General features: G+C 42.5%; 1 protein-coding gene across 9 annotated transcripts in view; it reads right to left on the reverse strand.

Annotated features, from left to right (window-relative positions):
- The window catches only part of ACACA (acetyl-CoA carboxylase alpha), a 148,388-nt gene extending 130,691 nt beyond the window's left edge, over positions 1-17,697 (reverse strand). For 4 of the 9 annotated variants that reach the window (XM_026081552.1, XM_026081550.1, XM_026081551.1 and 1 more), the window contains exons 1-3: positions 15,713-15,884; positions 14,296-14,342; positions 12,986-13,238 (exon numbers count right to left, since the gene is read on the reverse strand). In XM_026081552.1, coding sequence (XP_025937337.1) covers positions 12,986-13,238; positions 14,296-14,342; positions 15,713-15,864 — 452 coding nt within the window. In that variant the 5' untranslated portion in view covers positions 15,865-15,884. Of the gene's footprint in view, positions 1-12,985; positions 13,239-14,295; positions 14,343-15,712; positions 15,903-17,494 lie in introns of those variants that run through there. The other 5 variants (XM_026081554.1, XM_026081553.1, XM_026081555.1 and 2 more) reach the window with 5 other exon arrangements.
- Positions 17,698-18,753: the final 1,056 nt, after the last annotated feature.

Here is an 18,753-nt window from a genome sequence, read left to right on the forward strand (position 1 = left end):
ACGTAGGTGAGGCTGAAGTTCTACTAAACTCATGTCTTTCGAAAGAGGGTCAGAATCTACGGCATGGCAAGGAAGAAGCGCAGTCCAACAAATAAATGAGACAGGTCAATCATTACACGTTTACTGAGAGCAGCTTCAGGAAAAAACAGAAAAAGATAAAAATCTCGGGGTCAGAATCTGTGGCTATGGATGAATACAAACTATCCTGCCAACCTCAAGTTACTACACAATACTGCTACACATAAAATGACAACAAAACCGGATCATGCAAACAAAACAACAAAACTGCATCATGCAGAATAAAGTACAAATACTTGTTTATAAGCAAGTGGAGTTCTGTTTAATTTGTGATGGGAAGTATACCAAGAACATTAAGTTTATTTACTAATAATTACAGACTGCACATTATAATCAAGACAGAAGGAGAGATTTTTTTTTGTTTTTGCAGGATAAAATGAGGGAGAAGCAGGGCAGCAAGGAAGAAAGAACACTGAGCCCTAAACAAAACAGGACAAATGCTGAGTTAGTAACAGCCATCCCTATTATTCACCAGGTCACAACTGCAGTGTTTTGTTAGGTAGCAACTTTCTAAATACTAATCTATCCTTATGTTTTAGAGGTTAAAAGTCGTGCAGAAACTCAAACTTTTTTAACACTTATTTCCCAACTACAGTGTAGTCTAGCACCTTTCTTGGAGACTGCAGGCACAGATACCTTTACAGATATCTTCCTGAAATCTCTCCAGTTAAGGTAAAATTAACATGGAAAAATATCTGCACAGATTTCCAGTACAGAGTGCCCAATCACCTCAGTCCAAGACAGATGCTGCTCTCAGGAGACAATTATACCAGGAATTCTTACCTTTGCAGCATGTGATATCTCATTTCCTGACTCTCATCTGCAGAATCCTCCATGCTGTCTCAGTAAAGGAATTACCAGATTTTATTTTTGCTTACGGCTCATCTGTGTTAGCTGTTGCTATTTTTTTCCCCAACGCTGCAGCTCAAAACCCAGCAGAGGAAAGCTGCAGAGAGCCTCCTGCATTCATACGGCTCTCCGCGAGGCAGTGGCGCTTCCCTGATTGCTTCAATCTTTTAACCTTTGTCCCTTGCTTCCCACCACCCGCTCTCTCCGCCACTCTTTCTTCCTGTGACGCAGCGTGCGCGCTCGGAGAGGGTAGCAGCTTCGCTGTTCTGCATCCAGAGGAAAGCAGCTGATCAGGAAAGCRAGAAACCGATCTACAGGTTATGTAACCAGGCTTAACGCAGCTCTGCTGCCGCAGCCCGCGCGCTGCAAAGCGGCTTTGCACAGCAGCGGTCGGCCCCAGCTCACGCTCCCYGCAGCGGGCTCGCGCAGGGAAGCGGAGCTCGCGCAGCCTCCCCGCCGCCTGCGGAGCCCATCGGCACGTGGAGCAACACCGCTCCGCCGGACGCTGAACTGCACAGGGAGCCGGCAAGCACCTCCTCAGCAGTCAGCTTTGTTCAGGGGCCAGTTAGCCCTAAGAACTCAATCAACATAAAAGATTTCATACCAGATTTTCACAGGAGCTGGGGAGGTGAAAAGGAAAGCGTTCCAGAAGCGGAGTGAGGAAAGTCAGATGCACGGTCTGTGCAGCCACAGAGCATAGCAGTGACCCAGACACGAGACAACAGACCACGCTGGAGCCCAGCCTGGAAGCTGGGACACCCTGGACAAGTCACCTAGGTTCTCTGTGCCTCAGTTTCTCTACCTATAACATGGAGATGAGATCACTCTGAGTGTTATAAGGATAAATAGTCTCACAAACAAAGGTACTCCAGCATTGCAGGTCCMCACCGCCACTGGAGGGAGGAAGAATGTTTACTCAGTATTAAGCACATACAAGAAGCTAAATGTTAAACTTTGGGGAGGGGAGGCAGGATGAGCGAGGGAAATGAATGCAGCAATACCGTAATGAACAGAGACCTTGTTCAAACCTGGATCAGAACTAGACACAGCAACTGGATTACACTTCAAAATTTCACAACGTTTGGGTCTGTCCTAGCATAGGGCCGTATCCAGGTAGCACAGCCCTTACCTGTTGCACGCACATTCCAAGGGCCTGAGCAACACCTATACAGTCATCCAAGGATCACTCAAAAAATGAGCATGCACCCAGAGGAGAAAGTCACATTAATACGATGACAGCAAGCAACGCAGAGCYCTGAAGAGCGAGGTGAGGCCACTGCAGCAGACAGGGAACTAAGAATAGGCAGATGTGATAAGCAAGGAACAACAAAGTGCCACGTGTCTGATACAGTGCAGGCACACAGTTGTGTGTGGATCCAATTTCTTCAGGCACTGTCAGGAGAAGGGTAAAGGGGGACAGCGACACACCGTGGCAGTGAAGAAGGAAGTACCAGTGGAAAGAGATCTCCTGACCAGAGAGCGGACAAGAGACACTGGGGAAAGAACAGAGTGTAAACAAGCAATCCCCCCCCAAGCACAAACAGACCGGGGACTTCCGYTCCTGCTACAGGCACACACAGGCACAAAACACACGGCATCCCGTCCCACTGTGGCTCACACGKTGGAAGGCTGCAGGAGAGAAGCCACAACTTACCGCGCATCATACACTGGACTTGCTTCAACACCACGCTGTTCTATAACTCTTGCAGAGGAATCGGTGACCAGGAGTGTCAGATGGAGGACACGCAATACAGGATTCCTGCTCCCCCCTGCACTGGGAGCAGTCTGGGACACAGGCCAAGAGCAGGTGGCAGTGATCAGGGGTCTAGTTACCCCAGGAAGCAAAGCCCAGGAGGTAAGAGTGAAAGGACTGTCAACTCCAGAGAAAGCAAGACTGACGGGACACCTAACGGCGGTCTTCAAATACAGGAAAAGAGGATAGGAACAATTTTTAATTCATGTCCACTGTAAATGGGAAGAAATGGAGTTAAACTATATCAAGGAGAACATGTTAGAAGAACTTTTCAGTGGGACTGATAATTAAAGCAGTGGACAAAGTGGTCGTCTAGGGTGCTTGGGGAACATCCATTATTAAAGGTTTTACAGCCAGGTTGGCGCAGCCTCTGATCCAGACTGGTGTACCATACAGGTGACCCTATCTTGGGGCAAAGGACAGGCCAGATAACTCTTGGGATCCCTTCCAGCTCTATACTTTCCTTTTGCTCTCGGATAAAAACAAAAAAAACAAACAAACAAAAACAAACAGGTTGTATYGAGGCACATTATATATCCGCATGGTAACTAAATGCCTCCTCACCCGTCAGCCTTTGCTTCCTCTTTGACTGAAGAATTGTTCAGACTGCCCATCTAGGAAGTATGTCAGAAATTTCCCATTTAACTCATTTTAAAACAGAAGTGTACAGGACAGAGCAGCTCGTCTTGAAGGACTTGCCAGCGCTGGTTGCGTTTGGCAACCAGCTCCTGCCCCCGTGCACGACTCCAGCCATCAGAGTCTGCCCTCCCTTCCAGGCTCCCGCTTCCCCTTTGTCTCCGCGGGAGACCCCCAGAGCCACCATCTGACCAGGGTGTTCCTGACCAGCTCCAACCAGGTGGTCATAACGGGAGAGACTTCAGGACCCGTGGACTCAGCTGGATAAAACGTATGTTGCTTTTTCTACTGGTCATCACTAAACAGGACCACCAAAACCCACCAGACTTTCAGTGACTCTATAGGGCATGCAATTCATAGAGAAAATGGTATATTCCATCATTTCCAAAATAAAATACTTGCAGGATATTAAGTTTCCTCAGTTTTTAATCCTGATTCAAGATTAAAATTTTTATATATATAAATATACACACACATACCCCTACGCACACACTGTGGAACTGAAATTTTATTTTTCAGACAGTTTTTTTGAAACCCATTTCCCAAATATTTGCCTCTGTTCCAAAAAGACTACCCACAGCCCCCAATCCAGTTTCAAACCAGTGTAGCTGCAAGGAAACAAACCCTACAGCTATGCACAGCTTGATTTTAGAGGAGCAGTTTCAGCATTGGTTAAAAATATCAATCATGCCTGCTACCAGCTGAAATCACTGCTACCAGATCAATGGACATGACTTGCTGCAACACCCCTACAGAAACACGCTGCACAAGGATGTGTCACTCTGATATAATACCCACCACCAAATACGCACATGCTCTAGAAAGCTCATTTCCTAAACATAATACTACTCAGAACGCAAACGGCAGCCAACGTACGAAAGCCACCCCCCTCTTCAGACCCGGGCCTGCTGCTCGACAAAAGGCAGGCCTTCGCTATTCTCTTCCCTTCTAGCCTCTAAGAAAAAAAAAAAAAGCATTCGTTATAGACACATACCTGACGCACATCGCAGCTAGGAGCCTGCATTGATCCCAGCACTGTAACATGCCAAGTGCTACCAGTGACGTAGCAGTTTATTCCAAAGGCAGTGATGCATTAGCTAGCTTGTTTGAAAGGCAGTCTTAAGGAGACTGCAGCGCACACACATACACACACACACACGCAGAGAAAGGGTTGTTTCCCCCGCCCCCCCCCATATTAGGCCTGTAAAGGACTAAGGAGGAAGAGGACTAACGTGGGGGGAGAGCAGTTCTGATCATCAATTCATGCTTTTGTTTGTAAATACATAAGTGCTGATGCAGAGATGTATCTGACCTGGGTGGTAAGACTTAGACTTAAATGCAGTTGAAGCATCCCTAAGATCTACTTCAGTTTTAAATCTGCCCTGGCAACCTATAAATCTGCCCTTGCAACCTATTCTGCAAAGAGGCAGACAGAAAGAGCAAGCGTATATGCAACCCAGCAAGCAATGCAGAATTCTGTAGCTGGAGCACACAACCGACTATGCTTCRGGTAGCAGGTACAGGGAGGCAGCAATCTGGACTTATTCAAGTGCAGCTTTTTTCCTTCAACCTTAAAGAGACAGAATTGTTGCCCTGAATGCAGATACTGCCAGGAATCAGTTTTTCAGCCTATAAATCAAAACAAAATGAGACTAATCTCATCTCTGCCCAAAGACTGAAGCTAAATTCAATAAAGAACACAACACAAAACACGTCACCCCTATCCCTGCTCTCTGGCTGATCACATTCACACTAACGCACATTTTGAACAGTGATCAAGGAAGGTCTATAGCCTGAAACAGCAGCTTTGATTCCAAAATTACAGGGCCCAAATTTGCACAAGCTTCTCAACTAGGACTCCTCTCAAATAGCCAAGTACTGCAGCTGCAACAGGTACAGAGTTTAAGCACTTGTTTGTCAGATATTTTCTCTTCCAAAATCACACATCTGGCTTTTTATCTGTCATATCACATGTATTTTAGACTGGACCATACCCACAGGACACGCACACCAAGTCACCGGTGTTCCTTGTGAGCTCCAAAGCAACGTCACATTTGTTATTATGGGAGGGAGAGAGTTCGTCTCCAGAGCCCGATGATCTAAAAGCTCACTGAGCTCCTCTGAATCACACACTTACATGATGTAATCAAAACCACTTCACTCCTGAAGCTCTTTTGCATAGTCCTTGACCCGTTCCCCTTGACTGTTGCTTCCAAGGCATTCTGTGCTCTCCTTTATGCATTCTCATGCTTGACGAGCCTCTAGCATGCTGCATGCTCCAAACCCCTTCCCTCTCCTTCAAATTATCCTTCAGAAGCCATTTCTTCATCATGCCCTTCCTGCTTTGACCCATGGCACCAAATTTCCACCTCTCAAAAAAACCACCACACCTTAGCTTGGCAGTAAATCCAAGCGTCTATCAAATAAATAGACAAATTAAATCTAAACACCATCCATACTGCAGTTCCTAAAGCCACAAAATACTGGAAGATCGTTACTTTTACACCATCATGAAGTACAGATTCCCACGTGTGCCTGGAATACCAGCCTAACATTCTCCAGGTCAAGTCTTACCACCAAGACAAAAGTTTAGTTTAAATTAATAACAAGAACAATAAAATTCTGCAACAGAGAAGGGAGTGGAACCAAAGTCTTTTGCAAGGTACCTTTCCAATGCTCTTTGACAGAGCAACTTCAAATATGAACCTCAGATCTGGCCTGTGTGAAAGAGGGAATGTTTATATCTTTCATAACAATCAGAATTAAGGGGCAGAGGAGGAAGAGTTTTGAGTAAAATGGACCAGTGAAAGTTTTTGCCTAATGTAAGAAAATCCTGTACAGAAAGCATGGTGCGGCCCATTTCAGCTACTAGTCTTACAGACACAGAGTGGAGTCAGGAGATCCAAGATATTCCCTAGACAGGAGATTCTTCGCTTTCCTTACCTAAAAGAGGTTTAATGACACCTCCTTTTCTCTGAGATTTGTAGCAAGCCTAAATTCATTGAGAGCTCCTCCTGTAGCCACTGAAAGCACAAGCAGTAGGCTGTGAGGGGATGCTGCAAAAGCACTTACTTTTGAATGCTTTTGCTACAGGTCCTGATCCGGGTGAAAAGCGAGGGCATTCAGCAAACGCAGGAGCAGGCCCTGAAGTATTTAGATAAGGGCAAAAATACTTCGTTATCTTTTTAATTAGAAATATCAGCTAAGTAAGTAAGTAGGAGACATTGTCACTGCTGTGGTATCTCAGCTAGCTAATCTTTGCAAAAGTCTTCCAACAAGTTACTGAATTTAGAGTTGACATTTCCCGTGCAATAACCGTGGACAGAGGAGGGAGTAAAACACCTCGAAGACCAAAATAAGAACACTACTTTTGAGATGTATGCAGATGAAAAGCACTTTAAAGTGTATTTGTTGACTAAACAGGGTGCTTGCAGAGAAGATTGCTGCCAATTTACAAAAAAAAAAGGGGGGGGTGGCACACAAAGAAAAAAATTAAAGTTCACTGAATATTACTATAACCAGCAACAGCTAGGATCAGCTAAGAACACAAAATAAGTGACAAGCTTCCTCCTTTTCAACAGATATAGGAGTTGATCCGAAGCTGATCCACAAATTTTTCATCCATTTTTCTGGGTCCTAAATTAGGCTCCTAATTAATACAGCTTAAATCCCAAAATTTAAAACGTTTTTTCCCCGATGTTAACAATAACTTTACAGTATTTCTCAATACTGTTTAAAATAATGCCCAAGAACCAAAAAGCAAGAAGAACGTAAACAAAGGGGAAATCTAGTTTTTTTTCTCCAAGTGAATGAAACTCATAATATAAATCACAGCAACACTCGTTGGCAGTTATGGTGAAAAAAGGGGTGAAAATCAATCCCTTGTTTTGGCAGGGGTTCCTTAAAGACGCACAGCTTYACTTCCATGACATGCAGAAACATGCAACAGTATCGCTCTCCTGCATCTGCTGAGCCAACGGCAATTCACCGTATGCAAAGGGAATAAGAAGTCTCAGAAAGCAGCACGCGATTCCAGTTTCATTAATGGCCTTCTGGTCTGCGAGACGCACACTGAGGCAAGTCTYCCTACACAAAAACCTCAGCAGCACCATGGCAACTGAGAGCCCAGCGAGCAGATTAAGAGGAGGAGCCTTCGATTCAAGTAGTGGCCCCAAAGCCAGGAGCCCGGAGAAAACCTGGAACAGGAAGGAATCAGTTCAGCAAAGGAAAAAATGCTTTTTGATGCAGCTGGGCCAGTCAGTGAAAGCTTCAGCCCTGCTGACACTAAAGCACACATGTAGTTTTATGTACTGTACACATTTGTGCATAAAATTACACAGGCACTCATGATTTTTACAGGATCAATACCCTATAGTTTTATCTCCTAACCATAAACAGCTGGACTGGGAAGGAATTATTTTTAATTCAAAACAAACTCAAGAGGCTCCTCTATTTTCTAACATTCTGTGCAATCCTTCTAAGACTGATTTCCAGCCAGGCATCTTGTCCAAGTGCCAGGCCGGGCACAGTTAATACACTACTCTCAAGACTAAAATTGAGGCCTCCTTCCAAAATGACTTTAATGGATGATTAGCTCTTTTTCCACATCTCAATAATTTATTGAGACTATTCATCGAGAAGTCCAAATAGTGTTAAGTACTAAGGGCTAAATTCTCTGTGGGTGCAATATCAGAGGTAACAGTTGAGCTACTTCTAAAAGATTTGACTTTCAGTTGATCCAAGGGGATTGTCAGGTGACTTTGTACACTCGTTTCATTGCTTATGAAATCAGAGCCCTGATGTATAAATACCAGAAGGCATGTGGAATTTATCCTATTTTAAACAAGGATTTGATACAACATGCCATCTTTAAAATTGGGAATTATATCTAGTAATAGTCAAGAACAATTTATTAAACAACAGATCTGAAGTACTTTCCAAGGGGCATTTATAGAAAAGTTACTTAATCCACCGCTGAAACTTCAGAAGGAACATAGCAACTGGCTAGGGGCTCCCTACACAACACACACCGTATCAGAACGGGACTGCGGCCTGCAGCTGGAAGTGCTGATGGAAACTTCTGAACTCAAAGACATCTCAGTTATCCTTGGAAGTAAAAAGATTAGGAAGAAAACAATATGTTTAGTTTCACTATCTACAGGTGCAAATGCAACAGAGCAACTTTTTTGATATAAAATGTTTATGAGTAGAGTATTCTTTAAGGACACTCATTTTTGATCTTAGATGCTATAAGTAACGGAGTGAGAAAAAATATTACGTGATTTTTATTGCTGGTGCTCTTTAAATAAGGCACATCTACAAGCAAGAAAAGAATCAGAATAGTTTAATCTTCATGGTTATGTTTCCAACATACAATTTTTGTTAAACGTTGATGTGCTGTATACCTATTTAAAGATCATTATCAGATCATGAATTTCTCAAGCTCATAAACTAGTGGCCAACTGGCACAATCAAAGGTCATCATAGATATCTAGCAGTATGGAAGCATATATTGTACAACCTGTCCCAGCAAGACTGTCTTTAGCAATAGCATAAACACTTAACAAGATCAATAAGGTGATAGATGGAAGAGCACAGCATGCACACACACTCTGCGTGCTCAAATGAAGAAACATGAGTTGGCATACAGACCACCCAAAGCTGGGTCAGGAGGTATCGATTAGACATCACAACCCCATCAGACGATAAGGATCTCAGCAATGTTTTCCAGCTCAGACAGGAGACCTACAAAGTCCCAGGTGCTGAACACAAGCCATACCATCTAACCCCCCCAGCAGCCTACCAAAACCTGTGCTGAACGAACTGACAGCGTGCTGCTGCTGTTTATTGGGGTCTGAAAGCAAGAAAGAAGCAGAAGTGCCTGCTACAACAGGAAGAGAGGCTTAAAAGGCTATCAGATGCGAAGCATGACTGCCACGAGGTTCAGGGTGCCGGCGACGGCTGGCCTCCCATCCTGGCAGCAGAGGCTCCAGCATGTTTCACAAAGACAATTAATCTGACCTCTGCTTCGGCGAGTTTCTTTTTTATAGAATAGCGAGAACAGGCCAGTTCAAGAGTGCTATCTGACGACCAAGGAAGAGCACTTCTATTAGCAAAGTCATTTTAATACTGACAGAATGCTCCCCAGAGAGAAGGAAATCTGCTTAGGATGTCAGGATAAGTGCTGGAACAGCCACTGCATGAAAGATACTAACAGTCGCTGGCACGGTGTATTACAGGATGGATTAGACAGGCTCACAGTCAGCCTCCAAAAAGCAACAAAATGGTGTTTGGAGGAGAAAGGAAGTGTAACTGTCTACACTCCAGTGATCTGGAGTATCAGAGGCAAAAAACCCAACTTGATCGATGGCTGACAACCCTACCTTCCAGCTTTCCTGTGTTATAGGAGGAAATGCCTTTTCTCTAGCCATCAGAGCAACAGGTTCACTGTCTAACATGCTTTAAGAAGAGGTAAAACGATAGGTCAGGCACACTCACAAACCCTTTTTCAGCTGACTCAGTTGTGTATTTTAGATATAACTGTTGCCTGAGAAGGACTTCTCTGCCGCAAACCTCACCTCAAATACAAGTTATCCCCACRGTTAGCTAGCTGAAGTTTCCTGTGTGGAACTGCAGAACAAACCAGGGCACCTGCAGCCCTGCGAATGGAAAGATTTCTGGCAACCTCCTCACGACTAAAAGGCATGTTCCCTTGAACCCACACCTTGTTTGACCAGTGCTGCACACAACTCCCCGTGAATTTCTCTCTGTCACTGTAGAAGGAGTTGCAATTTACTGAATACCAAAAGAAAGTTAGATGCAAGAATACCTGAGTTTCATCAATTTACTGTCCCAGAGTGACTTCAGGCAAGTTGTTTAACTTGTCTGCGTCTCAGTTTCTCCATCTGTAAACATTATTTGGAAATCTTTTGATGAAAGGGACTACCATCCCGGAAAACTATTTCAATTCACTGTACTTTATCTTAGAAAAACAGCCTAATGCTGTGACTTCGTTTATTTGAATTGGCACATCCCTCCAATTTAATTGAAAGTCAAGTACCCTCAAAAGAGGGTGCCAAAGCAAGCAAGTTACAATAGAAGTACTCAAGGTTGCACACCTATTGCATTAAAGCTCTCTGATGCCAGGCAGCGTCCTAGAAGTTACAGGCAGACATTGCTGAACCTTGATTTTTCTTGTTCTCCTACTGTATTTCCACACCTAATGGTTAAGCAGTCACCCAGTTTCTTCTGACCCCAAAACGTATACAGTTACAGGACTTGATCTTTTCCTGCTTCAAAACCACCTTTTGTGCTGCCAAATTAATACAACTGGAAATGCTGGAATTAAGTCACTGGAAAGGTAATCTTCTTTAAATTTGTTTTAAGATTGTATATCTGTTATATTACTGCCAGCTGGCTAGAAGTGTCCGTCAGGATGATCAAAACACCTCTGTAAACTATGGACTACTACGCCCCTTCCGCCCCCATCCCAAAGAGTTTGCTACTATTTGTTTTCAGAGACTGTCTCCTTAAAGTGGCAGGGTACCACCACTAAAAAGACAGATTAAAATTACTTAATCTGCACAAGCAAAGCAACCTGAAAAACAGAAGAACAAGCTTAAAGGTTCAGCTGATCACACAGTTATAAACATCTACCTGCATTACCAATGGACTCCTTAAAAAAATCTGCAACACTAATAGAGAAAGGCACATCTTATTCATGAAAGATAGCAGAGGAAAAAGGAGAGGGTTGCTTTGTTTATCAAGGATTTAGCCACCACTTGTAAAGTTCAGGAAATAACAGATGACAGACAAACCGAGTCCTGGGAAAATACTAAAAAGAAAAATAAAGGGATACAGTATCATTCATAGAGGTCCATAAAAAGCAGAAGCATTTTTGGAACTAACAGTTTCTTCCAGAGCAACAAATTGGTGGTACTGAGGGACTGTTCAGAAAGACCTATGGTAGGATTCAGACCATCCTGTACGTTACCAGCATGTGATGAGAGCTTTTAAAGAGACAGACAGGAAAAGCAACTTGAGGGGAAGCTCATCTAGATTTGGTTCTGACCAACAGGGAGAACTGTTGGGAGAACCTGAGATTGAAAGGCACCAGAACAAATAATCACGAACATATTTGTAAGCAACTAGGACATCAAAAGTTAGTAAGTTTTATCCAGCTAGAACTTATCAAGGATAAATCTTCACAAGACAAAACACATTTCCTTCACTTACATGCTAAAAAGCCTCACAAACAGGGAATAGTCAATTGTTCCATCAAATTCGGAATTTAGGAAGACTTTTGACACTGTCCAGGATTACAGTTTCATAAATAAAGTATACATGAAACAACAATGGAGTGGTTGGAAACTCAGATGATGGTGAGCAACAGTTCTGTTAAACTGGAAGGATGTAACAAGTGGGGCTTTGGGAAGGCTCTGATACCAATACTGTTTAATATTTTCTTTTTTAATTTATTAGTTATGAGGTTAACATCAAACTAGGAATGGCTGCAGATGCTTTGGAATTAAGAATTTAATTCCAAAGGAACTTGATGAGTTGGCAAAGTAACCTGAAATGAACTGCTGCAATTCAGTAGGAACAAGCACAAAGCATTACACCTCGTACAAGATAACTATATAAATACACCATGTGGTGATCGCTCACTGACTTCTGCTCCTCATATACGGCATCTCCTCATTCTGCCCCGCTCTGACAAGGCCTCAGGTACAGTACTGTGCGCAGTTCTAGACACCATACTTCAGGGAATATGGGAAACAAAAGGAGGGGATGAGGAAGAGTGAAGCAACACTGACCAGCCACCAAGAAACTGTGACCCATACAGAGATGCTGTAGAGCAAAAATATCTAGCCTATAACAGAGAAAACCCCAAGCAGTATGCAAATCACTAACACTGTAAAAATGCAAATCACTAACACTGTAAAAAACAAAGAAACATTAACACCATGATCTGAAAAAGCCCAACTGCCCTCAGCTTATTTGAGCCACAAGGAATTGGGAGTGGGAGTGAAACAGCCCTTCTCCCAACCGGGAGGCCAACATCTCCCTGAGCTGCAGTCTTGGCTTATTGCCACTTCACAGGGTGCCACTCTTTGCTTTATCCAGAAACAGTATTCCCTATCCAAAACATCCACTCCATGCTATATGGAGTCACTGATCTTATTCAGGGGTACTGTCAATTCTTTGGCTATGCATAAAGCACCAAACTCCACACAAAGAGAACATAAGCAAATAACGCCTGTGTACTGAACAAACGCGGCCCAACTACCCATCCAAAAGTCATACACAACTGACAGCTTTAAAGATATCAGTCAACACATTTCAATTTTCAGAAAGCTTGGAGACAGGCAATATAAAGAAACCCATCACAATACTCAACAGTTGATATTTCTGAAAAGTGCTTAAGGAATTTAGACACAGATGTTTCATTAAACCCAATGGAAAATAGATGCTGCTGGTAAACACACAAGAGGTCATTTTGAAACAGAATGACAGAAGACATCTGGCCACAGTAAAAACACTTGAATATAAACCCAGAACCTGGACATAAAGGCAAGTGAAATTAGTTTTCAACTTGCAAGGAGTATCTTTGGAATGGATGGGGTAAGAAGTCTGAAGACTGGATCAGAGTATTATTTTTACCCATACCTCATATGACTTGCCAGGCTATCTTGAGCATTAGAAAGTCCTAGATCTGAAAGGGAATCCGAGCAGACAGATACAGGAGACAAAGACCTCTCTTTCTCCTCTAGCAGGTCAAGTTTCACCAAGGAGCTAGTCTCATCTTCTGAGTTATCCTCTGACACAGAACCAATGATAAAGCGAGAGTGAGGGTTCATCTCCCCGGGTTTAGTGGGTGGAGTGGATTCTTCCATGGTTCCTCCAAATTGGGCTCTTAGCACTATAACAGGCAAATGAAAGCAAAAGACAAAACCTGAGGTTAATATCTGCTATGGCAAAACAAAGAACAAGAAAAAGCAAGGTTCATTTCTGATGAGAAATGCAATGTTAAAATACTAAAGCTGAACCCAGACAGGAGTCCAGGATGAAGAATAGCTACTTCTGCTACAATCATTGACTTCACTGTTTGCACAAAGACTATGAGATCAAAGCACCTGGTCATTCTGATCTGTTGCAAAAATCTGCTAGTTTAGACAAGGCTGCAGTAAGCATTTAAAGGAAAAAATCACAGATAAACACACAACTAGAAATCCAAAATTTCTTATTAAAAATGTATATTTTGATAGCATCTGAATACTGGGACTCATTGTACTAGATATTACACATAGCATTATTTAGTGCTATTCAAATGGTGGATTTGATTGATCAAGTTTGAGATTCCAAATGCATCTTTCACAGGCCTTGCAGTGTGTAAGACACGTTATCTCTTAGATTTTTTTAAAAAGACTCCAGGGAGGAGGACAGGAGGATACTGGTAAGAGATGGAGAGAGAAGCAAAACCTCCCCCTTTGGCAGCAGTGAGCTGTCAGACTGGCTCAGCCATCTTCTGTAACTTCACCTTGACTTTCACCTCTCAGTTTCAGATCATCCAGGTCAATTAGGGGATAGTTTCTACTCCATGGTAATATAGTGAAACTTAGTGGCATGTTTTATAATCATTGGAGGAAAATGCTAAAGTTGAGGTCTCCATTTCCCATTAAAAACCATCACACAGAAGATTATGTCTTACCACAGGGAACTTTGAAGCATCAAAATTAGTGTTGTTCCAACAGAGAATGAATGTAACAATTTTAAGTATAAAAAAAATAAAAGTGAGAAAGAAAGAGCATGAGAGATGGAGAGAACAAAGGAGCACTCCACAGCACAGTCAAAAATAGCTGGGATGGGGAATACACTTTTGATACACCCTGCTCTGCCTGATTGCTATGCGCTTACAGGACACCTACACAGAGCTGAAAAACAAATCATTAAAAAATTAGGAATGTTTATGCACTAACCTCTTGTTAGTCTTGCAATCTGAGCAGATATCCACTTCCAAAACGAACTGGAAAATAAGAGAATTATCAAGAAAGTAACATTATTATTATGAATAATACTCTGGATGTGTATTCCTGGCTATATCAATCAGTAAGCACAAAAAACAGCAAAGAACAGGTTACACAGCTTGTGTAGAGTAAAGTCACAGAGCAAACCAGAAACTGAATCTAAGATGCTCAATTCAAGCAGCACCACCTCCTGCTACTCCATCATTCTGGCAACTTTTGAGCCATGTGTTAGCACATACAAGACACAAAGACCTGATCATCCCACATGTATTTCAGTCTGGTTTCTAAAAGAAATGAGGCTTTGTGCCAGGGCTATCTACCTATGTCAAAYTCTTCTCTCAGTCACCTCTGAACTTCTGAATCTGCTGGCCAATTTCAACAGGATTTGATGCTCAGGAGTAAATCTCAATCCTAATTACGTTCCCAGAAACTTTATGGACAATTGGTGGGTAGAAGACACAGTCAACACACTGTATTTTCACACTAAAAAAAACAGTAGCTTATCTATAAAAGAAACAGTGATGCTGTGATACAGCAAATACAGATGAGGGCAAGACAAGGGGACACTTATCTCCAGGCCCCATTCTCCCCATAGCTACTTCACCATGCAGAAAAGACAGTTTCAATTCTTAACTTTCACTCCACACTTACTTCCTAAACCAATGAGAAAGCTTTGTAAATTCTGCTAACTACAGCCGCATTATGCCAAGTGCAGGGATGCAGCTTCATTGGTTTGGTATGAACATGACAGCTTTCATCCAGTTTACGCAAGCAAAACTGGACCATGCTATAACACAAACAGGACATGATCACACTTTTGTCAGAGCACAGACAAGGAATTTATAGACACGGTGCTTTAAACACCGTGCTCTTTCTTTCATCAGTAACTGAAAATTAAAAACAGATCCAACTGGCTTATGCACTTATACCCTGAATGTACTTGACTGAATTATTTAGATCAAACTGTGTTGATATCACTACTCTCAAACACTCCAGTTTCACTGGGGCCATGGGCAGTTCATTTTATAGAGAGATGTACTTAAAAATTTTATGACTGAAAAGTCACAAGTATCTGCCCAATATAGGCATTAAAGGGTGATTCTGCCTGTCTTTTTTGAGAGCAGAGAAGGGGAAGCATGACTGCGAAGGCTGCATGCTTATCGGTCAAGTACAGAAACTAAACCATACAGGAATATTTCTTTAATTGATCTGCTTGGACAAGACTTATTTCCATTACTCAGGTAGACAAAGCAGACTGCTCAGAAAGCTCAGTTGCAAAATTGGTCCTCAGTTATTAGCCCAAACTATCCTAAACAGCCAGAGTCATTATTGCATTTATAGACCAAACCACAATGAAAGAAGTACCTACATTTTTTCAGTTCTCAAGTCTCTCCAACAGTAGGCTTGTGTTTTTTTCAAATTTTCCTTTACACACACGCAAACATGAAGACAATATTTATGTGTATATTTATTCTGGCACCAGAGACTCCTTGAGAATGTCATCCAGATGGATTTACACATTTATTGGTGCTGAAGAATCCAGGATACAGCCAAACTAACTTCAACCCTGCTTAATGAAGACAGACTTCTTCTAATTTCAAGAACATACACATTAATAACTAAGTTTCAAGGCCCCTTGTTTTTTTTTAAAGCAGAGAAGGAAATAGAGGCAGAGGAGGAGAAGTGCTTCACGCTACTATCCCATGGGAAAACATCAAACCAATGCCAAGGCTGCCGATTCCCAACCCCATGCTCAAACAACTTGACTCAAATGCCTTGTTTGTGCAACTCAGTTATAAAGCAGTTAGTTATCCACAAAGCCCCATTCCAGCACAATTACCCGTGCAGCTCAGTCCCCTTCCGCAGCCCTTGCTCTTCAGTCCCAAAGTCGTAAGAGTTCTTTTAAAGTTTTGTGATCAGTGGTAACTCAATCTTGCATCAAATTAGACATACACGCAGCCGGTTCTCAGTATGCTGAAACTCATTATTCATACCTAATTGAATTTCAACATTGTTTTGGGGCTAATTAAAATGTATAATTCCTCAGCTGTCTCCTCACAGAAGTCTTTGCTTTCCATACTGCAGACAGAATATGAAAGTCTCAGCAAACCATGGCACACTGTATTCTTCTGAAACATAACTGCCATAGTTTGAAACACAGCTTCCTCACTTAACTTCAGCTAACCACTGACATAATATTCCCACAGCACTAACCTTAGTGTAGGTGCCATTTGTTTTAATAACACTGAACTAGACCCTAAAAGACAAAGTTGCCTGGCTCCTCTACTATATACACTCCCCACGCTTATTTTTGCAGGTGTCAGCTGCCCATCTAACAGGGCAACTTTTGCAGAGACTGAAAAGACTATAAATTACAGAAGGATCCAGATTCAGAATGTGGTCTTGCAAAGGTGTACAAACATGTAACATCATGCACTCTGAGCTTGCTCGGTTACATAAACATATGCTAAATCACAGTTAAAACTTTACAGAACCTGAGCCACACTGTCCTCCTTTCTCCTGAAGAAAGCAGCTCATATTAAAAGTCAGAAGATACATAACATTTTTGTAACTCCCCAGCTTTGCAGACATGAAGGAATTTAAAACCCAAATTGTGTTCTTTGCATGCCTCATGCTACAAGCAATGTAAACTCTGCAAACCAGATTTAAAAGGTAACATATCGAGTTTTGGCCTGAGGTGGAACAAAACCCAATTCACTTTTTCACAGCTATCGTATCATTAGTAAAGCTTTGGCTTACCAATGAAATGCATATAAAAACTTCTAAGGTCTAATATTTTTACATGACTGTTTCATTTAAAGGTCATTTTTCTTACTGTAAACTACACCTAAGCATAAAACTTATGTAATGTCAGTCTGAAATTAAGTTTCAATTCTTTTTCAAATCACCCCATTCAGAAAAGCGTTATATTACTGAAAAAAATAGTATTACTTCAGTGAAAGTTAGCTGTAGGTTCCTTCAAAAACACAGTATAATGCCTCTTCCACATCAGCAAGTCATAAAACACAATAAATCCTAACAAAACTATCCTTATTTAAAGGCCTCCCATTTAAAACCCAGGAATCTGTGATACCGTTAACACAAATTATTTTAAAACAATGAAACGGACATGTCTACTTTCACCACTTACTTCCACTATTTGTTTCCTTTTACTCAACAACAAATCAGCAACATTCCCACTTGCAGCAGGACTGGAAGTGAATTTTCAGATCAGCAGAGGACAGAGAGGATTTTTGTACCAAGACAGGCCACTAAGCATCCAACCATTTACCTCCAGAACTACCCCGCCTGTGCTCTTCTGTCTTCAAACCTACTCTGCAAACTTCACCAGCCTCCTGTGGCTCTTACACAATTAACGGGCTGCTGTTCCAGCTCTTCTGCGCCTGAGCCAAAAAGTCAAATTTCACAGAATTAAACTCACATCTGCACATTAGCTTCTTCCAGCCCTCTGCCCATGAACAGTCCAGTTAATAACTAGACGGTGACAGTGGCTGAGAAGAATAATTTAGGACAGGAAGTGAAGCAAAGTGCTGGGAAGTTCTCTTGCTTCATCTGCACTGAAAGGTACTTTACAAAGTACGAACTACCGCACATGTCCACAGGTTAGTAGTTTTAGTTAGCTAATTTTAAGATTTACCATATCAATGTTAAGCACCCATAAAGCTAAATGTACACCTTGAATACATGCTTCCTAGCTGCCTGGGGGGAAATAATTAACTGTCGCTTTCAAAAAGAACATAGAGGCAAAAATCACAGCCTACGTTTACCTCAAATCTAGTTTGGTAAAACACTCAAAACCAGGCCTAAATCCCATTGTCTTTGATGGGACTGGACATCACTTAAACGTTTTGCTGAATTTTTACAGCCTGCTAAACTGATATAGGCTACAATTTTACTTTGGGCTTCTTCTAAATTTAATATAGTTCATTTTGAAAACTTCACAAGCAGATTTAAAAGAAGCCAGAAAAGGATGGGAGAGAATAATCTGATCTGTTCTGGAAATCCGCTTTTACAGCCTTATTATTTTTTTAAGTAGCCAAAGTTCAACGGCCCTTTCCCAGGAGACAGGCCCAAGGCTCCTTCCAAACCCCCTGAAAAATCAGACCCGCACCCCTTCCCCGCAGAGCCCGAGCTCCCAGCAGCGGAGGAAGGAGGGCGACGGCGGGGAGGGAGGYGTAAAGCCGGCAAAACAAACGCCTCGTGCTCTCGCCACCTGCTCACCTCGGCGGCTCCACCGCGCTCGGTTTTATTTCAGCGAACCGACCCGGTGGCGGCGGGCAAAGTAACGGAGCAACTCTCCGCCCGCGCTGGAACAGCGCCGGGCGCAGCAAGGCGTCAGAGCCGAGGGGCCCGCGGGGCGGGCGGGCGGCAGGCGCCGAGGGGCTGCGA

The sequence above is a fragment of the Apteryx rowi genome, unplaced genomic scaffold (assembly GCF_003343035.1).
Source record: "Apteryx rowi isolate R43461 unplaced genomic scaffold, aptRow1 scaffold_554, whole genome shotgun sequence".
Lineage (NCBI taxonomy): Eukaryota > Metazoa > Chordata > Aves > Apterygiformes > Apterygidae > Apteryx > Apteryx rowi.